Source organism: Stomoxys calcitrans, chromosome 1, assembly GCF_963082655.1.
Source record: "Stomoxys calcitrans chromosome 1, idStoCalc2.1, whole genome shotgun sequence".
In the NCBI taxonomy this organism is placed as follows: domain Eukaryota; kingdom Metazoa; phylum Arthropoda; class Insecta; order Diptera; family Muscidae; genus Stomoxys; species Stomoxys calcitrans.
The window spans coordinates 29,272,946-29,286,608 of NC_081552.1; the positions used below are offsets into that span (position 1 = coordinate 29,272,946).

At 39.5% G+C, this 13,663-nt stretch overlaps 1 protein-coding gene across 1 annotated transcript; it reads left to right on the forward strand.

Moving 5' to 3' along the window:
• Positions 1-1,067: 1,067 nt before the first annotated feature.
• LOC106094320 (arylsulfatase B) lies at positions 1,068-10,287 on the forward strand. The gene is made up of 7 exons (XM_059364610.1): positions 1,068-1,181; positions 8,136-8,295; positions 8,347-8,584; positions 8,656-8,903; positions 9,046-9,203; positions 9,273-10,020; positions 10,082-10,287. Exons 1-7 carry the CDS (start codon positions 1,068-1,070, stop codon positions 10,285-10,287), a joined length of 1,872 nt encoding a protein of 623 aa, XP_059220593.1.
• Positions 10,288-13,663: the final 3,376 nt, after the last annotated feature.

The window sequence follows — 13,663 nt, forward strand, 5'->3', positions numbered from 1 at the left end:
GCCATGTCCGTCCGTCTGTCCGTCCGTCCGTCTGTCCGTCCGTCTGTCCGTCCGTCTGTCCGTCCGTCCGTCCGTCCGTCTGTCTGTCGAAAGCACGCTAACTTCCGAAGGAGTAAAACTAGCCGCTTGAAATTTTGCACAAATACTTCTTATTAGTGTAGCTCGGTTGGTATTGTAAATGGGCCATATCGGTCCATGTTTTTATATAGCTGCCATATAAACCGATCTTGGGTCTTGACTTCTTGAGCCTCTAGAGTGCGCAATTCTTATCCGATTGGAATGAAATTTTGGTACGACGTGTTTTGTTATGATATCCAACAACTTTGCCAAATATGGTTCAAATCGGTTCATAACCTGATATAGCTGCCATATAAACCGATCTTGGGTCTTGACTTCTTGAGCCTCTAGAGGGCGCAATTCTTATCCGATTTGAATGAACTTTTGCACGAAGTATTTCGTTATGATATCCAACAACTGTGTCAAATATGGTTCAAATCGGTTCATAACCTGATATAGCTGCCATATAAACCGATCTGGGATCTGGACTTCTTGACCCCTAGAGGTCGCAATTATTATCCGATATGCCTGAAATTTTGTACGACGGATCCTCTCATGACCATCAACAAACGTGTTTATTATGGTCTGAATCGGTCTATAGCCCGATACAGATCCCATATGAATCGTTCTCTCTATTTTACTTCGTGAGCCCCAATGGGCGCAATTCTTATACGAATTGGCTGAAATTTTAAACAGGTCTCCAACATATAATTTAATTGTGGTCCGAACCGGACCATATCTTGATATCGTTTTAATAGCAGAGCAACTCTTTTCTTATATCCTATTTTGCCTAAGAAGAGATGCCGGGAAAAGAACTCGACAAATGCGATCCATGGTGGAGGGTATATAAGATTCGGCCCGGCCGAACTTAGCACGCTTTTACTTGTTTTTTTTTTTAATCATAGCATTTCGACTGGATAAAGGTTGTCAATAAAGTTTGGCCAATTTTCAGTTCACTTAACATATTCATTCGTTCGCGATCGTTCAAGTGGTTGTATAGAGTGTTAGTTATGCGCATAATTGCCTTAAACATAAAATTGTTCTATTTCTCGAGCTTATGGCTGCAGATTTGGGCAAAGGACTTTGTTCCGCCGAATATCGTAATAATCGTGGCCGATGATATGGTTGGTGTTAATAGTTAATAGCAATTGGAATGTGTACAATTCGGTACAAGAGAAATATAATTATGGATAAGTGATCAATTATGGATATTTATACATAAATATACCTTGTGGTGCCGGTATTGCTTAGTAATCAATCAGAATAATCGAGGCCCAGCATCATAATTTCAAGTGTAGTGTTTCTGTTATTCGCGAGATAGGTGACTTCGATAACCTTGTTGTTATCCAAGTCACCTATCTCCAGGAATCGAAAGAAAACTAGTGCCTTCGCATGTGATCTACAAAATCAACTAGAAGACGTGACATACAAGGCTCCGAAACTTATCCCATAACAAAGGGGCATAATGTCGCTAAAATAGATTGTGTGTGTTAAAACCACATGCAATATGGGACAGTTTTGTCACAAATTTTGGAATTTTATGTATTGAGTTATAGGCCTATAAGGACTGGAGTAATGGCAAAACACCACGTGCAGAATATCAGCAAAAACGGTTGAAAATTGAGTCGTTAAGCTGCTCAAGAAATCAATTCGTTTGATATTTAAATCTTTATCACTTTTGAACAAATTTAGCAGAATCTTTCAGAGGGCTAACAAGTAAAAGAACTTATGCAAAATAAATTTAGTTGAAGGGCATGTATCTATTCTACATACCAAGTATCTGTCAAACCAGCAAAGCTTCTAGAAACCGAACAAAAATAGTCGAGAGATCGGTTTATATGGGAGCTTTATAAGGCTATAGACCGATTTATACTGTTGGAATTTGTAACAGAACACCGCATGCAAAATTTCAGCCAAATCGGATAAAAATTGCGGCTTCCAGGGGCTCAAGAAGTCAAATCAGGAGCTACTAGCTGAACCGGGCCCGCCCCGCTGGTTCTTCAATTGGATATCAAATACGTTTTTTCCCCCTCAAGCACCTTTCGTTTAAGCTCAATATTGTCGTGATCGGTCTATATTCACATTTGGGGGGTTTTGGACGGCCCCCGAAGCACCCGACCCTCTCACAGTTTTGACTGTGAGAGTGCAAAAAAATTTCGAACGAATCGCATTACCAATCTCCGAGATCTGGTGGTTTTAAAAATGTAGTGTTATGAGAAGTGCTTTTAGTGGAGGGATGGCACTCAGACATTTCGACTCAAATATGGATGTCAAATTCGTGCTGCACTTCCAAATCCATTTAATGTGAGCCCCATATTGCCATGGTCAGTAAATATGAAATGTTTGAAGGGTGTTTTGGGGCTGGGGCGACCACCGGCACTTTGCCCTGAAAATAGATATCAAATTCGTTCTTTACTCCCAAATACCGTTGATTTGAGCTCCATATTGCCATAATCGGAAATGAAGTTCGGTTTAGGGGGCGCTTTGGGCGACCTAACACTTGACTCCAAAATTGGATATCAAATTCGCTTTCTACTCTCCAATACCTTTCATTTAAGTCCCATATTTTTGGAAAGAAAAGCGCCAACTAGACTTGAACACAAATTTTAATGTCATATTCGTAATCTACTCCCAAATACCTTTCTTTTTAGTCCTATATAGACATGGTAGGCTAATATGCCCATTTGGGGGTACTTGGGGGTGGACCCCCATTACGTGGACCAAATTTTTTATGCAATATTTGCAATCCACTGTCGAATACTTTTCATTTGAGACCCAATTGACATGATAGTCGAATATATCTGTTTAGAGGAGTTTTTGGGTTGGGGAGGCCCGCTGAGTACTTGGAACCAAATTTTAATACGATACTCGTTTTCCTGTCTCAATTACCTTTCATTTGATAACCATGTTGTGCCTATTGGTCCACTTTTGGTTTTGGATGGCGATGGCAGGCCCCATCCGATATCTAAATATTATAAAGCCTATGTTTCCTTCCAGACAAACAAAGAAAATCGGTTCAGCCGTTTTTGATTCTACGGAACAAATAAAAAAAACCGAGTCCCCTCTAATCATGATGGGTCATATGCCCATTTGGGACGTTGTTGGAGGATAGGGTGACCTCCTATACCTCGATCTGATTTTGTGTGCCAGATTTGTAATCTACTCCTAAATACCTTTCATTTGAGCTCCATTTTTGCATAGTCGGCCAACATGACCGGTTTGGGGGTGTATTGGGGGATGGGGCAGCCACTCAGTGATTTGGATTTGAAAATATATATCAGATTCTTGTTCTACTCTAAAATACCTCTTATTTGAGCTTCATATTGCAATGGTCAGCAAATACTTCCTATTTGGATGGTGTTATGGGGGTGATATCTGATATCACCCCTGACATTGATATCTGATTCGTGCTTTACTTCCAAAGACCTTTCGTTTGAGCCCCATATTGCTATGGTTGTAAATTTGTCTTCTTTGGGGGATGTTCTCGAGGCGGCCCCTCAAACACTTGGCCCCACATTTGGATATCAGATTCGTATTCTACACTCAAATACCTTTAATTTAAGCCCCATATTGCCATGGTCAGTAAATAAGTCCTGTTTGGGAAAGGAGTGGACCCCCAGAAACGTTGTCCCAAATTTGGATATCAGATTCGTATTTTACTTGCAAGTGCCTTTCACTTGAGTCCCATATTGCCATGGTCGGTAAATATGTCCGATTTAGGGGTGTTTTGGGGGTTGGGGTGATCCCCCAAACAATTGGTCCGACAATTCGATATCAGATACGTTTTCTAATCTTAAATATCATTCATTTGAGTCCCTTATTGTTGTGATTGGTATATACATATATATTGGGTAGGTTTTGTCTGAAGGGGGCTCCCCCTGTAGTACCCTATTTTCACCACGGGATCATTATGCACCATCAGTGAAAATTTCAAGAAAATCGGGTTAGCCGTTTCTGAGTCTATAAGGAACACACAAACAAACCTACAAGCAAACAGAAATTGATTTTTATATATAAAAAAGTTATATAATTGAGAGCTATATCTGAATATGAACCGATTTATATGAAATTCACCAGCAATGTTGAGAGTCGAGACAAAATCCTTTCTGCCAAATTTCGATAGAATCGACAGACGGACATAGCTCAACTAATTCAGAAAGGGATTCTGAGATATTTCTTTTCCTTCTTGGTGTTACAAAAAATCAACTCACTTATAATACCCTGTATCAGAGTGGGAAAAGTGTTGTGTGTGAGTGTATGTCTATGCAAGTGACGAACATCTAATTGTAATAATGTGTAAGCCCATGGGGTTGCTTGGGATTATTTTCTTCTTCTTGTGCGCGTACACACTAATGTGCAATAGCGTGAGTATTTGTGCCCATCACTGCTCTATACGCTCAAATATTCACCCATTCTCTTAAGTAGGAGAGGCACAAGCAAAGTTAAGTGCAGAGAAGGAGTGCTCCATTGAGACCCCCTATCCTGAATCTCAACGAATAGATTTTCCAAACATATTGTCACATCTGAAATCACACCCTCCCTAATCTTATTAACAAAGGTAGCGTTGTTACCAATATTAAGTGTTATTAGGTCTTTAGTAATCAGGAATTGTGCCTGGGAGATGTATCTAAATGGCCTCAATCATGGGTCCTCCAGTACATGGGCTTCTTGCAAGTGGGTGATGGTCTCATCGTTTGCTACCTGTTCTTTGGGATGCATAGATCTTCATTATACACGGATGGACGTACGGACAGGGCTAGATCAACTCGGAATGCCAAGACTATCAAGAATATATATATATATACTTTTTAGGGTCTCAGATCAATATTTAGAGGCGTTAAAAACAGTACGACAAGATCAGTATACCCCCATCCAACGGTGGTGATTATAAAAACGAAGTCGGTATGGAATGGGTCGCTCTACATGATAGCTATATCCAAATGTAGACCGATGGGGGCTATATTGAACGCGAATGTCTTAGGGCCTAACACAGCACGCTATGCCAGCGAAATTGGGTAGTAAACGCTGCTTTAATGGGTCCATGGATTAAAATCGAGAGATCGGTATATATGGCAGCTATATCCAAATAATCAGGTAATAAATGCGCATTTTATGGGCCAAAGATCCTAATCGGGAGATCAGTATATCCAAATATACATCGATCTGAATCATATAAGGCACGGATGTCGAAAAGTATAAAATAGGTCACTATGTTAAATTTCAGCAAAATGCTCCGTTGATGAGCAGAAGACCTTAAATCGGTAGATCGGTATATATGGCAGCTATATCCAAATGTAGACCGATCTGAACCATACATGAAAATGATGTCGGAAAGCAGAACATGGATCCTTGTGCTAAATTTCAGTGAAATATGTTAATAAATGCGCCTTTTATGGACCCAAGACCCTAAATCGAAAGATCGGTGTATATAGCAGCTACAGTACGTATGCCGAGGAGCCTATCGCTAAACATTCGGCCAAATTTCAGCGAAATCGGATAGGAAATTTGGCTTTAATGGGCCTTAAACTTAAATCGAAAGATCGGTCTATATGAGGGCTATATCAAGATAAAGTAAGATATAACCCACCCTCGAACTTAACCCTCCTATAGACAAAACAAGTAAAAGTGTTCTAAGTTGGGCCCGGCCGAATCTTGGGAACCCACCACCATGGATTCTACTAAAAATGTATATAAAGGGTGATTTTTTTGAGGTTAGGATTTTCATGCATTAGTATTTGACAGATCACGTGGGATTTCAGACATGGTGTCAAAGAGAAAGATGCTCAGTATGCTTTGACATTTCATCATGAATAGACTTACTAACGAGCAACGCTTGCAAATCATTGAATTTTATTACCAAAATCAGTGTTGATTGTCTCGACATTCTAAGTTGATTCTGAGTCGACATTCTGTCAAAATCACGATAGCGGTTGAACGCGAAAAGCTAGACGCTTGAAATTTTGCGCAGATACTTATTATGGATGTAGGGCAATGGGGATTGATATTTGGGTACCACATGTATTGAAAGAAATTCATTTAACAAACCGAATCAACGCTTGTGCACCTTATGCACCTTAAACGCAATGAATTCGATCCGTTTTTAAAACGAATCATAACTGCAGATGAAAAATGGATTGTTTACAATAACGTTAGTCGAAAACGATCATGGTCCATACATGGTGAACCAGCTCAAACCACTTCAAAGGCTTATATCCACCAAAAGAAGGTTATGCTGTCTGTTTGGTGGGATTGGAAGGGTTTGGTATATTTTGAGCTGCTTCCAAGGAACCAAACGATTAATTCGGATGTTTACTGTCAACAATTGGACAAATTGAATACAGCCATCAAGGAGAAGCGACCAGAATTGGTCAATCGCAAAAGGTGTCATATTCCACCAGGACAACGCTAGACCGCACACATCTTTGGTCACTCTCCAAAAACTAATTGAGCTTGGCTGGGAACTTTTGATGCATCCACCATATAGCCCTGACCGTGCACCATCAGACTACCATTTATTTCGATCTTTGCTGAACTCCTTAAATGGTAAAACTTTCGGCTATGATGAGGCTATAAAATCGCACTTGGTTCAGTTTTTTGCAGATAAAGGCCAGAAGTTCTATGAGCGTGGAATACTAAATTTGCCAGGAAGATGGCAAAAGGTTATCGAACAAAATGGCAATTATATATTTGATTATAGTTCATTCTAAGTTTTATTAAAAACGCATTTACTTTCTTGTAAAAAATCCGCAATTACTTTTTTGGCAACCCAATAGCTCTGATATAAACAGATCTCCCCGATTTGACTTCTTGAGCCCTTGCGTGCCGCAATTTTTGTCGTATATGGCTGAAAATTTGCATTTAGTGTTCCGTTTTGACTTCCAACAAGTGTGCTAAGTACGGTTAGAATTGGTCTATAACCTGATATAGCTCCCATATAAACCGATCTCCTGATTTGATTTCTTGAACCCTTACAAGCCTTAGTTTTTGTCCGATTCAGCTGAAATTGTGCATGTTGTATTATTTTGTAATTTCCAACAACTATGCTAAGTACTGTCCAAATCGGTGTATAACGTTATATAGCTCCCATATAAGCCGATATTCCGATATGACTTTTTGAGTCCTTCAAACCTCAATTTTTTCTGATCTGGCTTAAATTTTGCAAATGATGTTCTCTTGACTTCCTACAACTGTGCAAGTACGGACCAAGTCGGTCTATAACCTGATATAGCTCCCATATAAACCGAGCTCCCGATTTGACTTCTTGAGCCCCTGGAAGCCACAATTTTTGTCCGATTTAGCTAAAATGTTGCATACAGTATTCTGTTATGACTTGTGCCAAATACGGTCCAAATCAGTGCATAATCTGATATAGCTCCCATGTAAACCGATCTCTCGATCATTCTTGTTCGGTTCCCAGAAGCTTTATGTACAACAAAATTATTCCCTTCAACTAAATTTAGTTTGTACACATTTTTAACATTGGATTGCCCAAAAAGTAATTGCGGATTTTTCATATAGTCGGCGTTGACAAATTTTTTCACAGCTTGTGACTCTGTAATTGCATTCTTTCTTGTGTCAGTTATCAGTTGTTACTTTTAGCTTGCTTTAGAAAAAAGGTGTAAAAAAAGTATATATGATTAAAGTTCATTCTAAGTTTTATTAAAAAAGCATTTACTTTCTTTTAAAAAATCCGCAATTACTTTTTGGGCAACCTGGCGAACTAAGCTTTTGCTTGTTTATTCTAAAATTTTTTAGCATTGGATTTTTTTTTTATATTTTTTAATACTTTGTCCGTAGTCATAGTCGAGATAATTTTTTCGACTTCTACTCCGGGCAATATTGATCGACTGCGACTCCGCAGCCCTGGTTACAACTATTTCGAAATAAGGATAGAATTTTCCACCAATGTCGAGTCATTAACAGCCCACTGTTCAAAACGTATACGAAATCGGTTAAAAATTGACATGAAGTGTGGTATGCCAGGCATAGGTGTATATGATTTTATTTATCAAGATATGGGCAACATTATTTCATTTGCATCTCAAACTTTTGCTATCTTTTATACACATCTCTTCTAGGGATTTGATGATGTCAGCTTCCGTGGCGGCCACGAATTCATTACTCCCAATATCGATGCCTTAGCCTATCATGGACACATTTTAAATCGCATGTATACACCACCCGTATGTACACCTTCAAGAGCTACTCTACTAACAGGGTTATACCCGCTGCGCACAGGTATGATGGTTGACTGATAGATGGTGTACTCAGACTTAAAAACATTTCCAGGTTCACAACACTATGTGATGGCCAATGAGGAACCATGGAGCATTTTGAGTAATCACACAAATATGGCCAAGACCTTTCAAGATCATGGTTACTCCACAAATTTAGTGGGTAAATGGCATTTGGGCATGGGTAGACGGGAGTTTACACCAACCCATCAGGGTTTCGATTATCACTATGGTTATTGGGGAGCTTATATTGATTATTATCGCAAGACATGTAAAATGCCGGTAAGAATATGATGAAGGGTTGAGAAGTTTGGAAAGTTATTTATTTATGCGATGGTGAATGTGCACTCTTGCAGACAGAAACTAGCATGGGTTATGATTTTCGTAGAAATCTAGATATCGAATGTACTTCGGAGGATGACTATGCGACTGATTTATTTACTAAGGAAGCTGAGCGAATTATTATGGAAAATGGATCCTCCAAACCCCTATTTATGATGGTCACCCATTTGGCACCACATTCAGGAAATGACGATGATCCTTTACAAGCTCCCTTTGAAGATATTCAAAAATTTTCCTATATACCGGATATAAGAAGAAGAACATATGCGGGTGTGTACATGTACAAACACCAAGAATGGGATGGAGAAATTCAAAATGTCACCACCCCTTTAAAGGATTATTGGAAAACGTTTATTTGTTTTTAAAACGAAACTATGTGGTAAGTCGCCTAATGTTTTCTATGAAATTTCAGCCATGATCTCTAAATTGGATGAGAGCGTGGGCCGCATTGTCCAGGCCTTGGATGAAGCACGGATGTTAAATAATTCCATAATTGTATTCTATTCCGATAATGGAGCTCCATCTGTTGGATTTTTAAGCAACACTGGCTCCAATTGGCCTTTAAAAGGGGTGACTAAACATTTGACACATCGAAAACACATTTGAGCCTAAAAATAATAATAATGCCTGACATTTCAGCAAAAACATTCACCTTGGGAAGGAGGCATTCGAGTGCCTGGAGCCATTTGGTCCGCATTGCTAGAAAAACGCGGCTCAATCTATCAACAAACTATGTATGCCGCCGATTGGTTTCCCACCTTAGCAGCAGCGGCCAATATCGAACTGAATTTACCATTAGATGGCCTTAATTTATGGCCCGACTTAGTGAATGGGGACTATACCACAAATAATATTCCACAATACCAAGAACGTGAAATAATTCATATGTTTGATGAAATTTGGAATGTAACCTCTTATACAAAAGGACGTTTCAAATATATCAAGGGCACCACTTCTCAAGGAGAATATGATAAAATGTTGTCCCAACGCAATCCCCATTCCAACGATCCTAGAGAGACTTTATATGAGGAGGCTATTAAAACATCTATGGTCTCTAAGTCTCTACAAAAAAATGAACAAAATATTCTAACAAATGAGAAAATTAACAATTTAAGACAAAACACCAAAGTGCGTTGTGGGCCAGATGGTGCCCCATGTGATGCTTTGAAAGAGGAATGCCTCTATAACATCTGGTTGGATCCGTGCGAGCAAAACAATTTGGCTTCTAGGCCAGAATTTGCTCATGTCTTAAAAGAAATGCGTCTCAGAGTGAAAACTCTTGGACAAACTGCTGTTAAACCTAAAACCGGTGGTAGTGTGGAGAAGAATGATCCTGCAAGGCATGATTGTATATGGAGTAACTTTTTACAGGAACCTCCCACAGAATGTATGTTATTTTAATAAATAGTAGAAGCAGACATTCAACATCTTCTCTCTCATTGTTACAGATATTTCACAATGTGGTTATCATTCATCCCCTTGTCGAGGTGTATGGAATCAACAACTGCTCATGTATTTGCTTTACTTCCTTTGGTCTTGTCTGGCAGTATGCGCTTTGTTTGTGGCAGTTTACCTATCTAAGCAACGCCATTACGACAGAGTTTCCACAGATCCTAATCATGTGTCCGAAGGAGTTCAACTTAATGTAACATGACCTGATTACATCACATGCCCACAAATGCATTAAGGAAGGAGATTAAATAGCATAAGGTGCAGATTTTTTCCCAAAATCTGTGGTACAATTTTAGGTTAACTAATTGTAGAAAGTGTTATGATGGCACATCTGGCCCACAGCTAAGTGCCTATTTTTATGAAACAACAATTAAAAATAATGTAATGATAACCAATAGTCAAAAAATTGGAATCGCAAACAATACTTATAAAAATAAAACAAGTAAAAGTGTGCAAAGTTCGGCCGAGCCGAATCTTAGATACCCTCCACCATGGATCGCATTTGTCGAGTTCTTTTCCCGGCATCTCTTCTTAGGCAAAAAAGGATATAAGAAAAGATTTGCTCTGCTATTAGAGCGATATCAAGATATGTTTCGGCTTGGATCACAATTAAATTATATGTTGGAGACCTCTGTAAAATGTCAGCCAATTCGAGTAGGAATTGCGCCCTTTGGGGGCTCAAGAAGTACAAAAGAGATTGATTTATATGGGAGCTGTATCGGGCTATAGACCGATTCAGACCATAATAAACACGTATGTTGATGGTCATGAGAGAATACGTCGTACAAAATTTCATTCCAATCGGATAATAATTGCGACCTCTACAGGCTCAAGAAGTCAAGACCCAAGATCGGTTTATATGACAGCTATATCAGGTTATGGACCGATTTGAACCATTCTTGGCACAGTTGTTGGATATCATGACAAAACACGTCGTGCCAAAATTCATTCAAATCGGATAAGAATTGCTCCCTCTAGAAGCCCAAGAAGTCAAGACCCAAGATCGGTTTATATGACAGCTATATCAGGTTATGGACCCATTTGAACCATACTTGGCACAGTTGGTGGATATCATAACAAAACACGTCGTGCCAAAATTCATTCAAATCGGATAAGAATTGCGCACTCTAGAGACTCAAGAAATCAAGACCCAAGATCGGTTTATATGACAGCTATATCAGGTTATGAACCGATTTGAACCATTCTTGGCACAGTTGTTGGATATCATGACAAAACACGTCGTGCAAAATTTCATTCCAATCGGATAAGAATTGCGCACTCTAGAGGCTCAAGAAGTCAAGACCCAAGATCGGTTTATATGGCAGCTATATCAAAACATGGACCGATATGGCCCATTTACAATACCAACCGACCTACACTAATTAGAAGTATTTGTGCAAAATTTCAAGCGGCTAGCTTTACTCCTTCGGAATTTAGCGTGCTTTCGACAAACAGACGGACGGACAGACGGACGGACATGGCTAGATCGACATAAAATGTCACGACGATCAAGAATATATATGCTTTATGGGGTTTCAGACGAATATTTCGAGTAGTTACAAACAGAATGACGAAATTAGTATACCCCCCAAAATAAACAAGTAAAAACGTGTTAAGTTCGGCCGTGCAGAACTTTAGGTACCCGTCCTGTTTTATTAAAACTCCACTACCGATAGCCATAGTTATATCTAAATAAGGGCCTATAACTCTTATGCAAGTAACAGTTTTAGCGAAATCAGTCAATAAATCCACTTTTATGGGATTACGACCCTAAATTGCAACATCAGCCTATAAAGCAGCTATATCTGATCTGCATCAAATTTTGGATCGGAAGTTGGGAGGCTTACAACAACTCACTGTTTCAAAGTGCAGCGCAATCGGATGGTAAATGCAGCTTTTATAAGCTTTAGACCCTAAATTGGCAGATCGGTCTATATGGCAGCTATATCTAAATATAGTCCTATCTGAACCATATTCTGGTCGGATGTCGGGAGGCCCGGAGCAACTCACTGTTTCAAATATCACCGAGATTGGATAATAAATGCAGCTTTTATGGGCTTCAGATCCTCAACTGGCAGATCGGTCTATATGGCAGCTTTATCGAAATATATTCCTATCTGAACCATATTTGAATCAGATTGCGGGGCGCTTAAAGCTGTCCAAAGCTTCTAATTTCAGCGAAATCGGGTAATATATAAAGCTTTTATGCACCATTAGCCCGCAGTTCGGTCTATGCTACGTGAAGGTTAAAAACATCTCATTTATTAAAATTTCAGCGAATTAGGTATTCAATGCAGTTTTTCTGGGCTTCAGCCCCTTAATCGGTAGATTGGTCTATATCGCTGCTCCAACTTAACATAGCCCGATCTGAATCATACTTGGGTCGGATGTCAAATATCAGCGAAATCGGATAATAAAAGCAGCTTTTATGGGCTTCAGACCCTTAACCAGCAGATCAGTCCATATGGCAGGTATATCTAAATATGGTACCATTTGGCCCGTTCAAGAACTTAACAAAGAAAATCTGTGCCAATTCTCAGCTCCATATCTCATTTTTTGATGACGGTAATGTGATTACAACAGACGGACGGACAGATGGAGAACACTGTGATATAGACACATTATCTCGCGCGCACTCTGTTCGCACTTTTTTATACCCACAACAATAGAATGGTGGTAACACATCGAAATATTCGTCCCCATAAAGTATATATAGTCTTGACCGTCTCGACGTTCTGAGTAGATCTAGCCATGTCGGTCCGTCCGTATGTCGAAATCACGATAACGCTCGAACGCGTAAAGCCATACGCTTGAAATTTTGCACAGATATTTATTATTGATGTATGTCATTAGGCATTGCAAAATGGCCATGTCGGATCAGATTTAGATATAGCTCCCATATAAACCGATCTCCCGATGTGACTTCTTGATCCCCTGGAAACCGAAATTTTATCCGATTTGGCTAACATTTTACAGATGGTACTCGTTGTGACTTCCAACAACTGCGCTAAGTACGGTTCAAATCGGTCTATAACCTTATATAGCTCCCATATAAACCGATCTAAAGATTTGTCTTATTGAGCCCCTGGAAGCCACAACTTTTGTCCGGTTCTCCGATATTCTCCCGATTTGAATTCTTGGGCCCATGGAATTTTTGTCCGATTTGGCTGAAATTTTGTATGTCTGTTAAAACTTCCAACAACTGTGCCAAGTACGGTCCAAATCAGTCTATAACCTGATATAGCTCCCATTTGAACCAGTCTCACAATTATTCTTGTTCGGTTCCTATAAGTTTTAATTTTTGCTGGTTTGAAAAAACGTTTGGTATGTAGAACAAAACTGTGCCCCTCAACTAAATTTGGTCGGCCCGGCCGAACAAAGCACGCTTTTACTTGTTGTCACCCGATTCGTTCGCCGATGAAAACAGCTGTTTCCCTCAATAAAATCAGCTGTTTTCAGTGTATTGGCGAACGTATTGGGTGAAAACAAGTTAAAAGGCGTTAAGTTCTTCGGATACCAACCACCTCGGGTATATATGTAAACCCCCTTTCGTCATTGTCCGGTGAAAAATGCATAAT